Genomic DNA, 22,977 nt, shown 5'->3' with positions numbered 1-22,977 from the left:
ATGGGCTTAATATGCATGCCTGGAGCTCGTTTGGGAAGTTTCCAAACTTCTGGTGGCATTGTGAATAGTACATTGTACTTCACAGCAGTGGTGAAATAGTTCCAAGTCAGTTCAAAATACTGAACACAGCTCTGGTTGAATAGAAGAAACTGAAATTAAATTTCCACTTGCTCCTTGTAATTAAGTAAGATAAAAGTTGTTTTTCAAAATCACTACACCCTAACTCACATATATTCAGAAGTATCAAGCCAATTGAGGATTTGGGTTTTAAAAAGTGGTTAGGGTTAGGGATATTCCTTCTTACCAGGAAAATAAATACATCAATCCTAGGGTCAGAATAATCTGTCTCATTCCATGGACATGGCAGAGGAAATAGGAGGGTTTTTATACCCTGTGGATCCAAAACTCACTCCAGAGCACTCCTATTTGCTATTAGCGTACCATCAGCTGACCTTTCAAGAGGGAGAGCCATAAAACCCAATGCCCCCTGTGACAGACCATATGATTGCAACACCTGGTTCCAACTCACTGTGTCACTGAAAGAACAAAATAGCCCTGATATTATACAGAAGACAGATCTAGTGATAAAGACTGAAAAATCTAGGAAATTTCTGTAGATGTTGTTCTTGGGATTAGATTTTGCACTCTTCACTAGATGTTGGTTTGCCTAAAATGACTCCCTTTCCTCATCTCTGTTTCTTCTTGCTCCCTTCAGTCTTTCATTTCTTGGCATGCTATTGTTTCTACCTTCTGCCATTTTTTTTACTACTCAACAATGGAATTTCCTTGAGAGATGTCCTCATGAAGCAAATGAAGGCATTGTTTCTTGGAAATCCATCTTCACATAAATACCAATCTTATATCAACAACAGCATCACATCAGAAACAAACATGCAGTATGAAGCTTTTAGATCAGAAGCCATTTTAATGAGAATAAAAATATTTCAAAAATATGCTTAATTAGTCTCAGTCAATTTATCACTATATTCTTTGTTATCATTAACCACACCACAACTTATTCATTTGACTGTTTCTAAATAAGTTAGAGTCCTATTGTGACCAAGTTGATGGGTCAGTTCATTACAGTTTCATGCTGTCTCTTTCTGCAGCTTTGCCTGACCATCAGTTGGGCTACAAAACTGCAGCCAAACAAACTGTATCAAAAAGCAGCTTGTAGTGTCAGTCATGGGAAAGAGGGGAAAGGGCAAGAAATGGAGTCCTTGCCCTGCCATGGTTCACCAATGGAGACCAGACACTACTACAAGAACCAGCAAAGCCAAGGGTGCTCTTCCATGGCGTTACCATGTCCAGGTATTATTCTAGCCTCAGGCCTGCCTATCTGTTGATGAGCAATCCTTTTTTTCTAGAGCAGAGTCAGGAGAGTCTCCTTTGCTTCTTTTGTTCTTGATATTCATTTAATTTCTGCTGAAAATAACCTGTGGATGAGAGGAGAAAAAATGCACCAGTCACAGCATCCCACATTTTGACACCTTTCTGTCTAAAGAGTGCCTCTAGACATTTCCAAAAAGATAGATTGCAGTAAAGCTTTTTTCTCTAGGTGAATAGGTGGTGAAGCAGCAGTGCCATAAAACCAATTGAAATGCTAGCACAGAACAAGAGGAGTGGAGAACAGATATCATGTAGTCTGAAAGAAAATAAAGGATTAAGCCCAACATTGCAAGAATAGACTTCTACTTATACAGTGAGGCTTTGTCATGCTTTCCTTTCCCCTATAAGGGTCTCTCAATATTCCATAGAAGGTTTGAAGGGTGTTGTGGGAGGGGGTCCAAAGGTGAGTGGGAACCTGTTCTGCCAACGGCTTCTGTTCTGCTATTTTGTTCCACAGCCAGGACTGGATCCAATCAAATGGGCTCTACTAGAGGAGTTTTTCTACATGGTAAGCATGCAGAAATTGTTTGTTCATTCCAGATTAGAAACTATAACTCTTGTAGCATTTTCCAGCATGCAGTCTAATAATTTCTCCATATGAAATGCAAATCCCCATCCTCCCTTCCTGGTAGGGCCTTAATCATCAATGTTATGTGGGAAAAATTTGTTGGTAAACCATCCCTCCTCCATGGGACTGGCACTATAAGGGCAAAGCATCAAGGTGCACAGCCACGCTGGGACAGGAATTTACCTTCTACACAATTCCTGCTGCTTTCTGCTTCTTGAATAAATAATGAGAACATCTGAGTCTTCACAAACTTTTTTAGAAACTTGCGGCTGTTCTTGGAGGAGAGGGCCTTGTAGAAAGATCGCTCCTGGAAGCAGCCTTGACCATTTCTGTTCCATTTGATATGTTCTGGATAATGGCCAATCATCTTTACAAAGAACTGTACAAAGGTGTCCGAAACGCAGACATTGAATTCTTCAGAAGCTTGAAAGATAAAGAGAGACGTGTATATGTCATTCCTGCAGAAATATTACCCCCTTCCCAAGCCTTAAGATTTTGACTGTGTTTCATTGTTTCCCAGCTCACCAATGGAATATTCCACAGGCTGCATTGGCCGAGGTTGCAGTCTAAATATCAGAGCTGCCATGTGAAGTCTGATTTAGAATCATCACACCTGATGGTCGTCACTAGGTGTCTAACTCTTTGCATGTGGTGGCTCATGGTCAAAATTTAGGGTGCTTCCAGATCAATGGGTGCTTGTGCTACCAGTCAAGAGACACTGTGCAGCTATGCCATCTCTCCTTCCTTAATGGGTTTTTTTGCAGGAAAAAAATGATGAAAAAAGTGGTGAGGAAACACAAGCGGGTTAAAAAAATTATATATTGTCATTGGGCCCTGGTAAAAATCTGTGGATAAAATGATAGCACAATCCTTGCCTAGATCACCTGTGGGTTTTCTGCACACCAGAGGTATGATGAAAGGAACTGTGTGCTTTTCCTCATCCTTAGAAACCAGGATCTCAACATTCATTGATTTGACACTTGTCTGGCCAAGAACTATCTCTCTGCAACTCTGTCCTTATCACACGTGCAAATCCATCAACTTTTCTTGTTTTCTGCAAATTAACAGACATGTTTTGCTTACTTTGTCTGTTGTTGTTCATCGTAGGCAGCAAAGACAACATCTCACTCTGTAGCTTTGCAGGCAAGATCTCTTCTTCATCGCCAACCTACAGAATTATTTAAAAAGGAAAGATATTAGGAAAAGGCAAGAGAATCTTTTTTTTTTTTTTACAACACCCTCCAGTTTGCAGCAGAATCAACTCATTTTGCCTCTAGATCCAAGATGATGGTGATGCTGAATGAGGAGAAGCGGAAGAGACTGAAGGAGGTAGAGGAGAGTTTAAAGAACTTCCGTATCTCTGCAGGAAAGGTTGGCGTTTTGGCTAATGGGGTGGGATATAAGTCTAATAAACAAATACATAAATCCCAGGCAGAATGTGAAGAAGTGTGTAGGGGTGGGCTTAAGGTCAAAGATGAGACTGGCTAGGGGAAGCCTGCCCCCACAATTTTTCTTCTATCCCTCTATTTTAGTACAAATATTTTAAATAGTTTACAATTTCTTTCTTTAAGAACATAAGAAAAGCCATGCTAGATCAGACCCAAGGTCCATGTAGTCCAGCACTCACTACACATGATAGCAAACCAGCTGCCCACAGGATCCCTCAAGTAAGATGGGTGCAAGACCTCCTCCTGCCCAAGCTCCTGAGCAACTACTGTATGCAGGCAAGCCTCCTCTGGTAAAGGAGGTAGCACATAGCTAGCAAGGCTCGCAGCCACTGATAGTCTCCTTTTTCACTTTTTCTTTAAAAGTCTGCTAATCAGATGAATTGTCCCTCCTTTTTTGGTGCCCCTCACACATTTTTTTTAGGCTTGCTACAGGCTTGTGTAGGGAAACATAACAAATCGTAATTGCCTAGAGATGCTCATCATCAAAGTCCTGCAATAGAGATAATATAGCATTAAAACTGAACTTACCTCTTTTAAGAACTTTCCTTCACATAGGTCAACAAGGAGCACCTAAAATGGCACAACAAACATCTGGATTCATTAATTCAGCACTGCTCTAAGGATTAGCAAATTAACCAGACAATGTTTGGTGCTGGAACAGAGTACAGAGTCCTGCAAGACCCTGATTCCAACCAAACTGAGCAAAAAGTCAGGTTTACATTATGCCCAGTAGATGCAGATTTAATGGTGTTGAGTTTTTTCTTTCCAAGATATTCTGTTTTAAGACTCTGATATTGAGGTTGGAGTCAGCTCAAACAGCAAGTATAAATTGATCATGACATTAAATAACCTATTCTCCAGATGCTGTTCCTCAGTGTCGACACTGAAAAAACCTAAGCCTCATTTTCAGAACAGATAAAACTGAAGTTGTGAATGGGTGGAACATTTATAAGTGTCATATTTCTGAGGCAAGCCTTTCACGCGGCCTGAAGGTGACTTTTACTATTGAGCCTTGACTAGTTAGTCTAGCAGCCTTGTTGATGGGAGGACCTAGGGCAGTGGTGTTGAACCTCAGGCCCATGGGCCCAATCCAGTCTGCCTGGGGTCCCCATATGGTCATGCTCTGTTTCTCCAGTCCCATTTCCTGTTTTTTGCATGCCCTTTCCCCCCCATTCATACAGTTCAAAAAGCCTCTCTTAAGCCATATTATTAGCAATCAAAGCTCTATGTGATGTTAGGGTTATTTGGGGAATTGTCCCCACTCCTTTTGCCCTTGGCCATGTCTTACAACTGGAGTGCAACCCTTGAACGTTTCTCTGAAATTGACCTTGGCCCATGGAGTGAAAGAGGTCAGACACCCTTGACACTGGGAATCACCGCCAGTGCCAGTGCTGGGTGCTGCCATGCTCCCAAAGACCCAGCACTGTCTCAGTCCCTCAATGCCCTTTCTTCCCCCTTAGAGACTTGCAAGACAGTACCTCTTCCATGGGTTGATCCAGAACCTCATCTAGGTGGCGCCTTTGGATCCCCAGCATGAAGGGTGTGGGACAGCAGACAGTGCTGAGAAGCTTCTCGGGAACCACTGGGATATACGTATGGGCCCAGGTGAAGGGGTAAAGAAGAGCTGCAGCTGCATGAATGCACTTGGAGAGGGAACTGCAAGGGATTCACAGTGCCAATGAGAAGATGAGGAGACACTCAAAAGGCAAGGCCAGTAACCAGAAATAAATAAAATCAATGCAGAAATACCCTTTCTGTCCAAGTTCATGAATTTATTGACAGCTCAGCCTTGGAAGTTTGTGGCAGGTTACAGTATCACTGATTGTAAAAATGTAAATTCACATCAGCTGAGAAATACAGAGGACAAATCCTTAGTGCTCCCCAGGGAACGACTGTATACTCAGAGGGGAGCAGCATTGCCAAGTTAGAATCTGGAGAAATGTCCTTTCCAGAAGCTCCACAACTGCAGATGAGATGAAGTTAGAGCTTTTCTCACTCAGTCTGCTTGGTCTCATCACACACCTCTCTTCCCATCTGCCCTGCGACAAAGCATGAGTCTGGACTATCTTGATCTAGCAGGCAGGCAGAATTCTCTCAGTTATGACCTGGCAACCCAAAAGCAGCGAGAGGGTCGGGGTCAAGGGGTATGTGTCGGCAGGGGATTTTATAATGTCAAGCAGCCAGAGAGAATGCCTCTGCCAGCCAGCGGGCTTCCCCAGATGTGCTGAACTACAACACTCATCAACCCCAGTTATCAGAGGGGTTGCATCCCCAGGGGATGAGAGGGCTTGCACTCCAACAGTCAGAATGCAGCCTAAATGCGTCAACCCCACTGAGAGATTGCACTACTGATTGCGTCCATATCTAGTGAGAGCTCTGTGTGGCTGTGCTTGTTACTAAATGCAGTATGCAGGCTATAGGTTGGAGCCCCAAAGGGGCGATGGAGGTATGAGATGGCAGCCTGATTCAGGCCAAATCATGTGCAAGTTCAATTCAACAATGGAAGCAAAGTCAGTCCAATGAACCAGTCCCACTGAATTTAGTGGAATCAAAGAGCAATTCATTTCCTGTGAATTCAACTCTGAAGCTGTGGCTTTTACCTGAGCTCCTCAGCCAGGAAGATTATCCGTCGTTCCAGAACAGCAGAAGCAAATATCAGAAGGATCTTCTTGGGGCTGAGGCACTGTAAGAGGGCCTGAAATTCCACGTGCTCCAGGTGAGAATCCAGGGGACGTGTTAGCTCAATATGCTGTTGAGAAATAACCAAGACACAGCAGGTTAGAATATGTAGACATGTGGACATTTTTTGCATCAGAGATGCAGCAAGGCTAACATTTTCTTCCTGCCTATTAGGATCCAATGCATTTTAAAATAATGTTAACATACTTTCATATTACATCCCTGTGATGTGGGGATTAACAGGAGGACAGCAAATGTGGATAATGAAAGCCCTTACAATGGCAAAAGACTTTTATTCTAAGCTTAGAAAGACAAACACTTACCGCCTATCATTCAATAGAGAAGAGCTCACTGTTCTTGCTACGTTTGAATACATATCCTACAGCCATCCATCTCAAAGGGATGCTTATTTAGCTATATGGATTGCTTATACTAGCATACATATAGGAAATAGAAAAAGGAAATCCTTTCCAACTCTTTTTCTTCTTTTCATTAAGGGTGATACAAATGATTATTTTGTACAAATAGATTTTATGGTAAGTACTTCCTCCCCCACTTTTGTGGTACCCTTCCTTTTTATTGTTTTCTTGTTAGTTAGTTTTTGTTGGATTTGCAAATAGCTGTGAGATGTTGTATGTTTCTGTGTCCAATTCAACCAGGTGCTGGTTTTGCTCTCTGGAGTTCAGGCTGGCAATACCTAGTGGAGTGCCTCTCCTGATAAAAACCCACTCATGCACTTCCTACCACAGCTGAGGTCCTCTTCCAAGAGAGGTTTGGAGGATGGCAACAAGGGAGAGGGCCTTTTCGGTGGCAGTCCCCCAACTGCAGAATACTTTCCTCAACTGGGATCTACCTTGATTTTTTTTAAAAAATGTATTTCCAATGAGGTGCATTTGATTCCATTTTAAAATAAGCAGTCTTGCTTAGGGATGTGAAAGCCCCCCAAATGGAAAATTTTGGGGGACATTTTTCCTGTGTTTTTCTGAAATATTGGAAAAATCAAACAATGGATTAAGGAATACTTTCTTTGAGAATGAAATACTGAAATACTTTCAGGCTATCCCCAAAATATCTTTATTACCCCAAAATAGTTTCTAAAAACTACGTAATAGATAATTGTGTAAGACTATGTACAGTATCAGATCATTACAATTCCTGTCGTCTGAGATGAAGCAAATCTAATGCAACCAAGTGGGACTACAACTCTCAAATGCAAGTGCAAGGTACATTTCTGCCTCTAGGGGCACTGTTGTCACAAGAGAAGAAAGGTTTTAGTTGTTTTTTTGCTTGCGGGCTTCCTCTTGCCCGTGTAGCTGGCAAGTCCCTTTCCATTCTCTTGACTAAGCCTCAAAGGGCAGGTAGAAAGCACAGAGGAAAACAAAGAACAGAAAAGTTACATATATGAGAAGCAAATGTTTACATTTCTTTCAGTTCATAAAACTGAGCTTAATTTTAATTTCATCAGTTTAGTTCATAACCCTTGGGCAAATTGTAATTTAATGCCTATACATCTGATACTGCATTGCAATCCCCCTCTTCTACAATAGTTCATTCTTCACTGGCAGATTAGCCAATTAATTCTTTTTTTTTTTTCCTTTGACCTTAGCAAAATGGTGAGATCAACATCTAGTATATAGAGGCAATTCTATTATGCAAGTTTTTCTGAGGGGGAAAAACCCAAGTTGCAAATACTATCAAATGAACTATGCATTTCCAAATGCTACAAGAATGCTTTGTATCATGTAAGAAATGTACCACGGACATTAAAAATGACTTACGGATCTAAGTATCGAGGACCATACTGATGAAAGTACAAGTCACTTTTCCCAACATTCTCATTTCAGAAGCCCTCTTTCTGCTGCTGCTTCTACCAGACCAACTTTATTATGAAGAGGCACCCTATCAGCAACAGCATCTTCTAATAAACAAGCACTGTGAACAACTGCATCCAAAAAATACTATGTTCACTGTACATGAGATGACACCAGAAGATCAGGGGGAAATGCCCAGAGCAAGAGCAACATATTCTTCTGGAACCTCAGGGTGAATAACTTGAAAATGCATACCGGAAGGAAGGTATTAAATTGCTATAATATTTGCTCAGAAGCAATTCTTTAATCTAGTCTTCTTTAGAGCTAAAATGTGAGTATTTATAGATTCTGTGCAAGAAAAAAATCAGAACCCCTGCATCTTGTAGTACTTATGGGTGGATAGAAAAATGTGAGGCAAGGAGCAGAAACTTTGAGATAACTTCTCAACCTAAACTTCAGTTTATAGATCCATTGAAAAAGGAAAGAAGAGACACACTGCATATATGTATATATCAGTTGTAAAACATGTGAAGCCCTACAGAAAATCGGGAATGGTAAAGTTCAAGTATTTGCTTTCCTGGCTGACACTGCTGGTAATATGAAAGCAATGGGAGAAATCATAAAGGATAAGTATCCATATTACTGCAATAGAATGTATGTGTCATGGGCTAAACTTGCTTAGTGGCATCATGTTTTGTAAGCCGCCCCGAGGCTTTTTGCGAATGGGGCGGCATAGAAATGTTTTAAATAAATAAATAAAATCATGGAACTGGACATCCTCTAAAAGATCTACAGATGAGCAAAAGTAGTTATAAAATATGTAAAAGCTACTCATAGCAGCAGTTTTCAAGAAGCACCAGGAAAAAAGTAATAAAATAGGAACACTATTCTGTACTAGAACCCAACGGAGTAGATGTCTTCTGGGTTCAACTGCAGAATTTCCTGAAATTTCTTCCGGAATCACTGCATCTGAATCTGACAGGGCACTTTTGGCAAAAATTGCTTACCAAATAACTACTACTTCTAAGAATTTAAGTGTATTTCCATGTACAAGTACAGAAGAAAGTAAAGTGGAAGGTTTTATTAAGAAATATGAAGAATTTAGTTGCCATCTACTTCACGCTGCTGCATTTCACTGATTAAAAGCAAGAGGCAAACATAGGGCATGATGCTGGGAAGCAACTTTCCAATTTTGCAGAATACAGAACCTCTTCAAGGATTTGGTGTAGAAATGCAGTCTGGGATTTTGCCAAACATATCACTTCTGCAACACTTTGTGCAACACAGTGCTGACTCCTCTTGCTTCCACCTACTTCAGAATCCTCTACCTTGTGTAGCATGTGAAAGAAACTGTACTATGATTGGAAATAATAACAACAAATCAAGGAATAATCTGATATATGAATGGGTGCAGATGGTTGTTTCATTCTGGGAAAACAAAGATGAAGAAACAAATGAAGATGAAGAAACAGAAGTAGAAGCTGCAATGGAATAAACTGTACTTTTAATATGCCAAACATGATAATTCTATGCCAAACCAAATTATAAATAAAGAAATTATGCATTTATTTTCCTAAAGTAACAAACTGACTTTCAATTCATAAAGGATGCTAATACTGTATTTTTCTTTTTTATGTCTTTTTTTTTTTTCCAAAAAGTGGGCATTGGGGCAAGCTGGACTTCCAACATTTTCATCCAACTTCTACTATCAGATGGCCCGTTCATGGCAAACTGAGTCCCCTCTGAGGGCACAATCCTGCTTTCTTCCTGCTGCGGGCAGCCTGCCGAGATTCCTGCCACGCCAACCGCACGGCACTGTTGCTGCTGTCTTGAGGCTGTGCCACGTGGTGCTTTGCGAGATGGAGCTACATCTGAGCATCCCTCCCATGAGAAAGGGCCTGCAGCCGTGCCCTTGACTGCCATTTAGCAACAGCAGTACATGCCTGGGCGTGGCCCTCACGATCGCAGTCATGGGATAAGTCCCATTAAGCTCAGTGGGAAGTCCTTCCAGGAAAATGCAGGAAAGATGGGAACTGTGCATCTGCTTCTTCCTCTTCACCTTCTCCTTTGCTCCTCCTTATCTGCATATGGTGGGCTCCATGAGAGAAAGAGCAGGAATACACCCCAGGGCTTTAATTCAAATGGCTGGGCAAACACAATAGTTTAGGTAACCATAAATAACAGTACTGCAGGCAACTTGCTCCAGTTAAGAATGAGAAACTATTTTTTGCCTGACTGAACCAGGCTGTCTCAATGATCTTGTCAAGTTTAACTAGACACGTCCTGACCAACACTCCATTTTGGGATCACGCAGGCTCAGAATAGCTTTTGGTCATGCACAAACATCTCCAGGAACAGACCCTGTGGCTCTCCAAATGCTTTGGCCTACAACTCCCATCAGATCTAACAAGCACAGCTAATGGCAGAGAATCATGGGAGCTGTATTGCAAAATACCGGGACTGCTTACATGTGCTTCTTACCTGAAACCTCTGGCTTCCCCTCCTGCCCCCAGCAATCTGCACAAGCAACAGGCAAGCATACCAACCAACCAACCAACCAAGGGCAGCATAGCTTTCCCTATCCCTCATCTGCCTTTTTTATTTTTAAAGTACAAAACGTACACTTACTCAGTTAAATGCTCAAACATTTCCCTTTTTATTTCTTAAAACAACATCAGTTTTAAAAACATTTCAAAACTATTCTTTGGAGGTGCGGAGCTGAGTTGGTGACACCACACCACAATTTGAGCCACTCAGTGCTGTGCACGTCCTTCTTCCCATGCAAACATGAGAAACTGGCTTCCCTGAGCTTGTCTTGCAGAGAAATTTGATACTTCTATACAAAAGACACCAAGTGCATATCCACTGCACTGCAGATACATTGCTTTTTGTCCACTGTTTCTCCAGTACCCAGAAAGCCAAGTAAAAAAAGCATCTGGTGGAAAGAGATATTGCTATGCCCATTTAAGGATAACAAAAACACACTGATGCTTTTGAGGAAAATGCACTTAGCACCCACTATGTAACTCCATCAACTGCCTAACGCGTTGAGCAAGCCAGGAAATCATACCAAGACTTCATTCTCTGGCAGCCGAAAAAAAGAGATATTTGTACATCACAACAGGAAGTCAAATGTTGCTGGCAAGACAGCACAGAAGATAGAGCAGCAAAGTAAGGCAAGCTGGGCCCTGTATCTTATCAGCAACATGATGGCTCCCCAGGGAGAAGCACAGTGCATGCCAGAAGAACAGGGCTCCTGCATCTTCCAAGGCTGCACAGAAGGAAGTTTGGCAAGGCTGTCATGACAGTGCTGCAGGAGCAAATAAAGCTCCCCCCGCCAGACCTCTCCTTGCATCTATTACATGCATAGGGGCCCTCTGCTGTGTCTGGGCACCTTACAGCAGGCTGGGCTGCTTCTTCTGGTCCAGGGACTAGATGCCCTTCCCAAAGCAAGTTAGTGGGCCAGATGCTGTCAAGCGGGAGAACCACACCCTGAAACCTTGCCCCAACTATAAAGTAATTCAGACCACGTGTTCTTTCTTTTCTCCATACAAAAAAAGGCACAAAGAAAAGGATGTGGCCAGTGCTTGCAGGAGCCAGCAACTGGAGGATGAGTGGCCCAGAAAAAGACCTCAGCTAAGGTTTGCAGGACTTGCTTCTGCAAGTGCCAGCTAAGTCAGCTGCCTCCTTTCAATGCCACTCGCTTCCCAATGGGGTGCATACAAGGGATCTTATCAGGGCTTGCAGGAGCTGGTCCTGAAAGCCCCAGCCAAGTTTGGGAAAATTCAAATTCAGGAGTCAGAAAAGGGGGGGGGGGCAATTTCAGCCCCTGCCTCCTCCCTAAACCTCTAGAGCAGGGGCCTAGCTTGGGAGGAGGCAGCAGCCCATAGAAGGATTGCATGGACTGGATTCTTATGCTTCTAATTTCACTTCACACAGCTTCTCCCAACCTGGAGCTTTCCAAATATGTTACTGACTTATTTACTAGCTGTGACAGAAGCAGCCAAGATGATTGGAAACAGACACAAACCTCTGTCCCTGACTCAGGGATGAAGCTCTTAATGGTGACAGTTTTTCCTGGTGCTGGAAAGGGAGCTTCACGTAGACCCTGCATAAAGGGGTAGATGACTGCTGTAGAAATTTGCCGCCTTTTCTCCACTTCGTCCAAAATCTAGAGGAAGAAAAGGAATGTCAGCCATCCCACAGCAACTTTGAGTCTCCTCCCAGCAGTTGCCTTCAACCTCTGGCAGACTGTTCAAAACAAATAACTCTAAGCAAAAAGCCACATCATGATGTACAAAGCCTTTATCTCCTCTAAATATCTTGGTGCCTGCTCTTCCTGTGTGTGTGTGTTTTTTTACAAGGGAAATTTGCCCTGCTAACCACTCCGTAAAGCAAAGAGTAGCTGAGAGGTGGTGGCCATATGGAGACGGGCAAGGCCTGGACTCGGCAAGCCCAAATAAGTATAAGCTTTTGGTGCCCCCACACAGCTTTGCTCCTCCTCCCTTCACAGAAATGTTGATGCAAGCGAAGATGTTGCATTGAACCACAGCTTTTTGTTACACGTGAACTAAAAAACTACAGTGAGCGGCTTCCAGCAAACCAGAAAAGAAAGCCATTGTTTGAACATGGTTTCTGCATCCTGTTTGCAAGCCATTAGCCATAGTTCCTAAGTCAGATATAACAGGAAGTTATGCTTAATTGCAGCTTCCTGGCTTGTACATTTATGTAACAGAATAACCAAAGCAATGGCAGTTTGTATGCTTCAAACAGAAACACGGCTTAGTTTATTAAACAGAGATCTTTACTAGGTCACTCTTTGCCATATCTAAGTTACTATACTAACACAGTTTTTCTTTCTAATATGAAGGCTGCCCCTCTGTACATGTGCAGAGTACATTTCCACTCATCAATAAGCAACCACAGAATGGTTGACTCCCCTCCCTCTCTCATATGGGGGATCAGTAGGAGGAAATAAATAGAAAGAACCTGAGAGATTTACTCACAGAACAAAAGATGTGAGCCAAATTCATTACTGTATTCGCGGGTAAGCAAAGAGATGGGTATCTCTGTATGTGCTTATATGTGTGTGTGTACATGTAGTGTGCTTGTGTGAGAGGGACAGACAGTCTGGAGCTCTTACCTTTGAAAATAGCCCAAAGCAACCCAGGCAGCCTACAATGCAGTAAACCTCAGGGAAGCGAGCACCTCGTCCAGATGGCTGAAAAATGATGTTGCATATAAAAGTTTAACCACCAGTAAACTTCATTTTTACCTACATATTTATACTATGAATCAAATATCCCCAAAGCAACAAGAATTGTCTTAAGTCACACAGAAGGCCAAGCCCCCAGTTTGCTTAACAAAAATGCAGGGTTATTTGGATTGATCTCTCTTGCTAGTACACATGTTGCCATCCAGGATGGTAAGGCAAGATAGCCCAAATCCACAGACTGGTGCCCTGAAGGCTGAAACACTTTGTCTCCCGCCTTTGCAGATCAACAGACACTCAGCTCTTTGAACACACAGAGCAAACAAGGGCCAATTCTGCATGACCCAGTTCTGTGAAAATTTCCCACAGAATGTGCAACCTGCATTTAACAGCAGGAAGGAACACAGTCTCAGTACACCTACATTGAGCAAAATCTCAAAACAAACCAGCCAAACCCAACCTTTTTTCCCCCTAAATACAGCAGAGTCCTAGCAAGAAAGCAAATCTCCAAACAACATTCCCTTGACACAAAACCTCGTGCGATTCCCACCACCACTTCTGAGACAGGATAATCTAGTATACGTACTTGTACATGGAACATATGAACTGGCAAAGCTCTCTCCCACCACACAAATGAATGTTAGCAGAACCCAACAAGCATTTTTGCAGAGACGAATAGCGCATAGAAGTGTGCCTAGGAATGCATCACCATGGGATTCCTTTTGGAGCTCTGGTGCAACATTACAGCTTTACTGATGAGTAAGTTCCCTTGACCTTAGTGGCACTGGTATCCGAGTAAAACACATCAGTCTCTACTCTGAAATGAGGACACCTCCTGATTGCGCTTGATTTGGGGCTTGTGCACAACCACGGCTATTTCTTTAGAAGTCCACATGACAGGACAGGGGATTTACTCATGAGAAGCCCAGTGGTGATGCAGTGCCCCCTTGTGTGGTAGGGGGAAGAGAAACTTCCTATGCTTCCAGTCTTACTCTAAGGTAGCCTTTCCCACGTTGGAGCCCTCCAGATGTGTTTGAACGCTCTACTTACCTTTATGTCTCCACATAAGCCACTTTTGAAGCCACTTGTCTCCTAGAGGGAGGTCAACTTCCAAAAGTGGTTGGCAGAGGGTGCCCTGGCCCAATTCCCCCCATGGGTGCTGCCACCCCAGTTACATGGGGCCTTACAGGAGATCCCCCTGTTTGTTCTGTGCAGCTGCAGCAGCTGCAGCGGACAGGAGCCCAACTGTGCTGGGAAATGGATGCACAAGGACAGCTCTCCACTTGCACCTGTTTTCTAGCAGAACCATTTTGGCTAAGAAACAGGAGCACAGTGAAACCCTTCCTCACATGCCTGTTTCCCAGCTGAACTCGTTTCCGCTGGAAAAACAGGCAGGTGAGCCCCTTCTTCCTTGTAACAATCATCAGAGGCTTAATCTAATCATTAGACTTAAACCTCACCCTACCCCCTCCCAAACCTAGGTTCTTAAATCATAATCACTGGGAAGAGGAGGGGCTTGCATGTCCAAGCACATCAGTGCAGGTACCCAGGAAGACAGTGTGGCCCCTGGGGGCTTCCAGAAAGTTGAAATTGTGCCCCAGCACTTCCGAAATTGCCTATTCAGGTGCAACATCTGAATATGGCTTCCCTTCTCATGGATCTTTGCAAACTGCCATGGTGTGTGTATTTATTCTTAAGATGACTCACAGAGAGATTCTAAACCTTAGATATTCTTGTGGTTTTGCTCACTTTTGTAAGGGAAACAAAGTGACTCCTGTCATGACTTTACTCCTCAAGCTCTTGGCTTTCCCATTCAGCCTGAGGAAGCATGCACCAAGCTGGTGAACCCACAGAGAGAGGTCACCATATATGGTACAGATATCGGTCTAGAAAGGATGTTGTTGGAGACTAACTCTGTATTTTCTGCAAACCCAGTGCCCCAGAAGCCCCATGCTGGCTTGTTAAAAAGAAAAGGCTGTGAGACAAGGTGGGGGTGTTGGAGAGAAAAGCAGCAGAAGATGAGTAATGCTTCCCCCACTGCCCGCCTGCCATTTCTCCGCTCCAAATCACACATCCCAGCTGCTTTCCTGCTCCCACTGCAATGTTCAAAACAAATATTTGGCATTTCATGGGGAGGAAAGCTATGGGGGGATTTGGAGCAGAGAAATCTGCTCTCTCCTTCTGAGCGTAAAACTCTGCTTCCAGAGTTGCTTTTCTTGAAACATCATCCTCATCAAGATGGTGTGTAACCCTTCATCACACACATTGGTACCACCACCCTACACCCAAGACAGTCTTGTCTTAAAAGGTCAGCCTGTTCTGACTCTCCTGTCAGCCTCTTCAGGACAGATGGAGACATTTACGAAGAGAATGGAGTTCAGAAGCAGTTGGTCCTCCTTTCCCCCAGCTCATGGGGAGGCAGCTGGGCAGAGCACTGACAATAACAGCACCTCTTCCCTTCCACCCCTTGAGGGTTAGGCCAAGGCATTTTGTTAGCTGATGTCACAGTGCACAGAATCAAAGCAGACTAAAAATAATTGGAAATAGATACAGTAGGAGCTACCAAGCTGTTTTGATACATCAAGGAGAATATCCCATAAGCACCTTTCCAGATCCATGATAGCAGAAATGGAAGAGAAACAAAGTGTATAACCAGCCATATACTGCCCTTTAATACTCGGGGCAATTAGGAAGCTATTTCTGTCTCATAAGCACAGAAGTCACCTCCTCCATTGCCCTGCCACCAGTCATAATTTTCTGTTCGGTTGTGAACAAATGGCCATATATGCCAGGTGTCTAGAATAAAGGCAAAATGTTCAATAATGATTGTCTATGAATGAACAATCTAATATGCATGTTGGTGTGGATAGAGGCTTATACAGTCCGTTTCATTCTGATTCCCACTGTGTGGCTGTTTTCTGTATTGCTAATCACACCCAAAATCAGCTGGCTCTAATATAACCAGTGGGTACATTTGCACATCATGCCGATCCCACCCCCCCCACCCCCGCCAGCAATAAGCCAAAGCGGCATGACTGTTTGTGCAAACAACTCATGCTGGGCATCACTGAAGATCAGGCTCACTGTGGCTCTTTCCCCAACCCCTGGAGTTCTAGAGGCCGGGCTTCTCCCTTCCCACCATGAGATCTGCTTGTGATGCACTGTGGAGTAGTTGTTTTTTGCTCCCCCCCCCCCCCGCCGTGTGTGTGTGTCTGAATGGAGAGATTGCAAAAACCAGCTGTACATTTGACCTTCAAAGTCCTCATTTGAACAGCCACTGATGGCTCTCTCAAAATATACATGCAGCATCTAGAGGGGCTGACATTGACTGGAAAATGGACTATTTTTTTAGTGCACACAAGGTACGTTTGGGTTTTTTTAGCTACAGTCAAGCAGCTCTAGGGATGTGTAGTTCCACAACTTCAGATATGTGAAATCTTAAGTGGATTAATATCCTGGGAAAGCACCGAAGAGGGCATTGACCCAAATACACCTAGATACATTTGTTCCTTGTTTCGCCTTCTCTTGACAGCTCACCACAGTGAGCAGACAAAGAAAAGCAGAAATGTGATTAAATTTTGCTTGAGGAAAGAGCTGGTGAGATTTAGACCCCTTTTGCAGCAAGAGACTGATATTTTTTCTTTTTCCCTGAGTCCTCAAGATGATGCAAATTTTGCACTTCTTCCAAAGACTTTAGCTGCTTGGGAAAGTGCACCCCATCCCCAACTGGAATAGTATTGCTAAACATCTAGAAAAAGCCCACACTTTTTCCTCCACCTTAATCAGAATACCTCTCTCAGTATGAAATGAAATCCAGTGTTGTATATATTGAACAAGGTACATATTGTTGTTTCCTCATCAAAAAAGCAAACAACCTAAAGAAAAGATGTTTAGTTGGCTGAATGAGCAAACAGAAGCAAGTACACAAACCTCTGAGAAGAATCAACAAAACAACTGGTAAGCTAGATGGTCAGCTCAGAGGGCATATTCTGAGCATATTCGGTAACCTGGAAAAATGCCCAAGCAAATGAAGACAAAACTCCTACCATCCACAGCAGCTTCCCTGACTTTGGGGCCCCCAGATGTGTTGGACTATAATGCCTATTAGCCAACTTGGCCAGGCCTGGCTGGGTTGACAGGGGGTATAATCCTGCACATCTGCAGGGCACTAGGTTGAAGAAGGCTGGTCTGCAGGTATTAGGATTATCTAAAACACATTCAAAGATCAAGGAAGTGCAAAAGGTCTGTGAAATAAACAGATATTCTGGTTCAGGACCTCAAATTTAAGGAAGTACACAAATATACTTCCTCAAACAAGAGGGCACAAATTGTTATGCAAATGCAATGAGGATAAAACCACTCCCGTTGTGGCAGAGTAAAAAGAAACAACCAGAACCACTTTATGTTAAAAAAAGAACTCATTACACCGACTATGGTGGTCAGATCTAAACAGATTGTTGTGGAGAACTCCTGTTTCCTCTTAACAAAGAGTGGTTAGCAGTATTCAATTTTTGTTCCCAGCAATTGATAAGCAGACAGATTCCCACCAACACCACCTACTCGCTTGCCTGCGCGTGCACACACACACACACACCACGCACAAGCACCCCTTGCAATTCAGAAGTTTATGCTGCTTTTTGACCATCTAAATTATGCAGGGAGCTTCCCTTATTCTCTTTTCATGGCCCAACCACCAAGTCTGACATCCAGTAAGATATGCAGTTTAATGCTTCACACAAGGCTAATCACTCCAGATTATAAAGCAACACTGCTCAGCTAGTAGGCCCCACTCCCCCCAAAGGAAAGTGCTCACAGAAACTGGAAAGTGCTTTTTCAAGGAGAGACAATCCCTCCCGGTTACCTCATAGAAGCTTTTAAACCGTTTACGAACTGGAGGACTATTTCTCTGTTACCAACAGGTATTTGCACATTATCTGCAACTCCAAGCTAGGTATGAAGACAAACTCTCTCTCTTTAGTAATGTTCCTATTTTAAAAAAAAAAAATCCTTTCCCCATTTTTAAATACCTGAAGATGTCTGCTCTCTTAGGATATTCACTTTTCATTTTGAATATCAGAGTCTGTGGTGGACTTCAGTGCATCACACTGTCCTGAACACAGAAATTTTCTTGGAGAGCTTCTTCCACTTAGAGCCTTTCTTTTCTTACAACCATGAATGGAAGGTGTGGAAGGAGGAGTCACTGCACAAAGCCTTTTGACTGGGGTGCTAGGATCTGTCCATCCAGAAGCACCCTGTCTCGAGGACATTGCCTTGGCCTTGTGCTATTCAGATTTTGAGGATCCTGCCTCATTCCAGGGCATTCCTTTCTGATCGCATCTGGGCAGCTAACACACATTGTGGTTCAACTGGAGGTTCCAACTGTGGACTCTCCAAACAGAGTGCCCATAGGATGTTTCCTGTGTTGTTATGCCCCTGCCCCTAATTTCCTGCCATCACCTCAACCTTTGAGAGGGATCCTCAAAATTTTTGGACCTGTGGGCACTTTTGTAATGGGAGACCTGCCATGGGTACCACAGGATGCCTAATCAGTGCATTGGCATCTACCTGTAACATCGACAGATCTTTGGTCTTATTCAGTAAAAAATTTTTGCTTCATGTCTGCTGAACTCCGTAAGGGATTGAATAAGGGACTGTTTAATTCAGCTATTTGCTGGGAGGGCAGTACAGCTACAGCTTCCTTTAAACATGTTTTCACAATATCCAGGAGTTGCTTCTTTTGGGGAAAGGAGTTATGTCCCCACTGGAACAGTCTATAATATTTGCTGATGTACATAGCCTATTAATTATTTACCTGATTCACATAAATTAACAAATTAAATCATCAAATTATCTCTATGTGGCCTTGTAACAGCTAAAAGACAGATGTTGCAAAGCTGGAGGGTCAAATATTTGCTGAAGAAATATTGCTGAGGAAGACCTTATAACGTTTTCAGTAGATTACATTGAGACGATAACCTGGAGGCCTGTATCAGAGTCCTGCACTGCAGAGGAGGCCAGACCTGATGGCCTCATTAGTCCCTCCAACACTACACAGCTTGATTCTAGATACAAACTTCAAATTTATACTTAATTGGATATTTGGTCTGCTTTTGATGAAGAAGACTTCTCATAATTCCTAAAGAGTGCTATGCATTTCATAACAATTATTAAAAAAGAAAAAGAAAGAAATTTTTGTAAAGGTTGTATAAGAGACTCCCTCATGTGGGCAACCCCTGAAAGTGTGCCACTACAGGCATCTGTGGGTACCACCACATCGGGGATGCCGCTCCTAGAAGAATGCCAGCCACTCTGCTCAGTAGTCAAAAGAATCCCGTTACTGGTGCAAAGAAGCATAAAAATGGATTCAGGTGCCGTCCCCGCTCCCCACCCTGCTGCTCTTAATAAATGTGTCATATGACTTACGCTGTCCCTCCTTAAGATCTTCCAACTCAGTGTTTATTCACAAAAGCTGGCACAACGGAGACCACTTTCCCCCAGCAATTTCTCCAGAATTAGTATATGGAGGGCAAACCGACAAATGCAAACAGGCAGCCCTCCCAGAAACAACAGTGGTACCTTGGCTCACGAACGCCTCAGTTCATGACCAAATCGGGTCGCAAACAAAAATTTCATAAAAAATTTGATTCGGGCCACAAACTCCACATTGTGTGGCGGTCGTCTCCCCACCCCCGAGTGGGGAGGTGGCTGCAACCATGCTGGGGTTTGTGTGGGGAGATGGCCGAGATCGCGGCCGTCTTTCCTGCACGAGTGCAGCCGTGATTCCGCCCGTCTTTCCTGCACGAGAGCAACTGTGATCTCAGCCATTTCCGCCCCCAGCACGATTTTGCCCATCTCCGCCCCAGTGTGCCCGCGATCACACCCATCTCTCCCCCCCCAGCGTGCCGGGATGACAGGCGCAATTATAGTTGTGCTGGGGGAGGCCAGGGAGATGGCTACGCTAGTGCTCAGGGTGGGGGGGGGGGCAGCTATGGCTGTGATCTTTGTTGTTCTTTGTCACTTTGCTTCACGTTTTTCTGATTAAAAAAAAAAAGAGTTACAGAACGGATTAACCTTATTTACATTGAACCTTATGGGGAAATTTGACTTGGGTCACGACCAGATTCCTGGAATGGATTAAGTTTGTGAGCCAAGGTACCACTGTATTTGGTTTTACCATGGGGGCCATTATAAGCCCCAAGAGGGAATAGAATAGAATAGTAAAATAAAGAGCAAGTCCACTTTAAAAACAGAGGTTCAATAGCTGGCTATGAAGAATTAGAATTAGGAATCAGAGAGAAAACTAGCAAAGCTGAATATGGGCTGGAGTAAACTACCTGAGGGGGGTGAGGAGGGAGGGAGAGAGAGAGAGATGAAAGAGGTCAGTGAAAAAGATGCAGCACAAGACTGAAACAGAGCAGCTGAGGGCTACTTCACATCCACCCTACAAGGAACCACAAGCAGTTTTAGCTTGTTCATGTAGGATTAAACTTTGTCAACATAGGGAGTAGAATAAACAGAAGGGCTGCAAAATGTAACAAACACCCCACTACCACTCCTCCTCCAGAATTATGTATCTAGAGTCTAGGAACCAGGAAATGGCTATTTTATTCTCTGACAAATTGTGGTTCCCATGTTCCTAAATTAGTTAAGGGAACACTGGGGAGGCACAGGCCCATGGTAAGCATTTCTGCTGACTTCCTTTATAGAAATTAGAAAGTGTATTATCCTTTTCTTGTCCTTATTTTGTAAATACTCAGATGAGGAACTGTATTCATTGCTGAATTCTAGGTTCGTACTTTATTAAAAAGCAAAAGTGTAAATTTCACTTCCAATTTTCCCCCTTATTGTGCAAAATAATTTTGCAAGAAGTGCAGATTTTAGAAAATAACCCAAACCCTCTTGTGGACATAGAATTACCTATCACTCAAGAAAGAAATCTTTCAGATAAATAAAACAATAACACTGGCATAGTGTCTAATGAAATTAAGAAAAGGGCTTGTAGAAATATTTGAAAACAGCACAAGAGATGTACATTTCTCAATATGCCTTTTTGGAGTGTTCACATCCAGAGGTCTGTAAGAAGTCTTAGTGCAGGCAATCCCTACCTTCACCCACCTAGGCGGGTAAAGGCTTTACCAATGTAAAGGCTACAGATCCATCTGATAGAACACAGGGGAAATACATGGCCATCATTGGTTGGGGGCCATCAATAGCCTTATTCCCCATAAATTTCCCTACTCTCCCTATAAGGCCGTCCAAGCTGGTGGCTATCACTCCATCTTGGCCTAAGTTTATGAGCTGTGGAAAATTTAAAAGCATGGCTGTGAATCCATGAAATGCCAGCCTAATCATGTCATGTCACGTCTACAGCATGTATGCCGCAGTATAAATTATGCATAATACACATATTCCAAGACAAAGTTCGGATGTATGCCATTGGGTGTACATCTGGAATTACCCTCTGAACAACAGAGAGGCATTAAAAATTCTTCCCTCTTTGATCTGTAAATTACTTCTGTTTAACACAGGTGTGCTGATGTCTACATGTCCACCACACCACTGAAGTTTTCCTTCCGTCTCCATAGGAACCACGCAGTAACAATCACTATTACTGCAACCACATGACTGTCAGAAAATAGACTTCTACTGGGTCTTTCTAACTTCTGCATGAAAACTTATCTCTGCTTCCTAAAAACTGACAGCAAGAGTCCTCTCTTCTTTGCTTTTCTGAAACTGCCCCAGAAATTGCAGCAGATGCCTTGGAATGTAAGCCCCGCTCTCTCTCTTGGACAACATCCAAGTCCCTTTTGAATACGCAACCCAGAGCTCTTGTTGATTGTTATTGCCTTCTGCAAAACTTGAATGGATTCAAGCTGCTTGCTCAGAAAGAAAGACCTCTGTCTTGTCACCTTTAGCCCCACTCTTCCTCCCCTGCCAGAACTTCCGTCTAGTGATGTTTTTCACATAAGTGCTCAGTAGGGCTGTTGATGCAGCAAGCCCCTTTCCTAGTATTAGTGATGCAATTACAGCAGTGAACACTTTTACAAATATGGAAAGATTGGCTTGCATGCACGGGGCACCTCAACTCCGTTCCCCCACCAAGAAAAGCTTCCTCTTGTTCTAAGTGAGGAATCGCTATTGCGTAAGGACAGGGGCCAGGCTGAGCACTTTCCAGGCACGGCGCAGCAACAGACAAGCTTTATCCTGTGATGCAATGAACCATCTAAAAGTACATTATGTTTAGATAATGAAGACATATTTTACAAAGGCATGCTCATCTCTGGTTTTCTCTGATGAAGAACCTGCCCAATTCGTTGACACACCACTCTTCTGCTGCCATCATTAATATTATGACTAAGTTGTGCCTGTTTTCTACTCCAAGTTCTGCCTGACGTTCATTCCTAGCACTTGATTTTCATTATATCTTTCTCCCTAAAGTGCAGCTTTTAATTTAGTAATCTTATTTGCAACAGACCAAGCTCTTTAATTAAAGAACCTGTACATCTGGGGAGGGGGAGAATCTGGTAGTTTTCACAGAATTCCTGTGATGTCCTGATAGTAGTCCAATGCACTAGAACCCGACAGTTCTCATGACCTAGAGAGACCTCAGATCTTTCCCCCTTGGGTGACCCTTTTTCCTTCCAACACTGTTGCAATGTCAGGAATTTCCATCACCCTCTTTGCCCTTGTTTGCATTGTTAGGCTTTGGAAACAAACATTCCATTATAGAAAGAGCCAATAGTTTTGCCGATTAAGTTGTATTTGTGGAACTGTACAGCTCCACTTGGTGAATTGGTTGTCTTTTTTTAATACTCAGTTTAGAGCTAAAAAAATTAAAAAAGAGCCACTGAAAAGCAGCACATAATTTAT

General features: G+C 43.1%; 1 protein-coding gene across 1 annotated transcript in view; it reads right to left on the bottom strand.

The window, feature by feature from the left end:
* Positions 1-899: 899 nt before the first annotated feature.
* DENND2D (DENN domain containing 2D) overlaps positions 900-22,977 on the bottom strand; it is a 36,902-nt gene continuing 14,824 nt past the window's right edge. Inside the window, exons 5-12 of the mRNA XM_044447499.1 lie at positions 13,039-13,116; positions 11,926-12,066; positions 6,006-6,154; positions 4,884-5,061; positions 3,934-3,975; positions 3,041-3,125; positions 2,141-2,380; positions 900-1,436 (exon numbers count right to left, since the gene is read on the bottom strand). Coding sequence (XP_044303434.1) covers positions 1,375-1,436; positions 2,141-2,380; positions 3,041-3,125; positions 3,934-3,975; positions 4,884-5,061; positions 6,006-6,154; positions 11,926-12,066; positions 13,039-13,116 — 975 coding nt within the window. The 3' untranslated portion in view covers positions 900-1,374. The remainder of the gene's footprint in view (positions 1,437-2,140; positions 2,381-3,040; positions 3,126-3,933; positions 3,976-4,883; positions 5,062-6,005; positions 6,155-11,925; positions 12,067-13,038; positions 13,117-22,977) is intronic.

Source organism: Varanus komodoensis, unplaced genomic scaffold (genome assembly GCF_004798865.1).
Source record: "Varanus komodoensis strain SLA01 unplaced genomic scaffold, ASM479886v1 scaffold52, whole genome shotgun sequence".
Lineage (NCBI taxonomy): Eukaryota > Metazoa > Chordata > Lepidosauria > Squamata > Varanidae > Varanus > Varanus komodoensis.
Note: the sequence above shows the minus strand (reverse complement) of the source record. Positions and strands in the feature narration are given on the sequence as shown.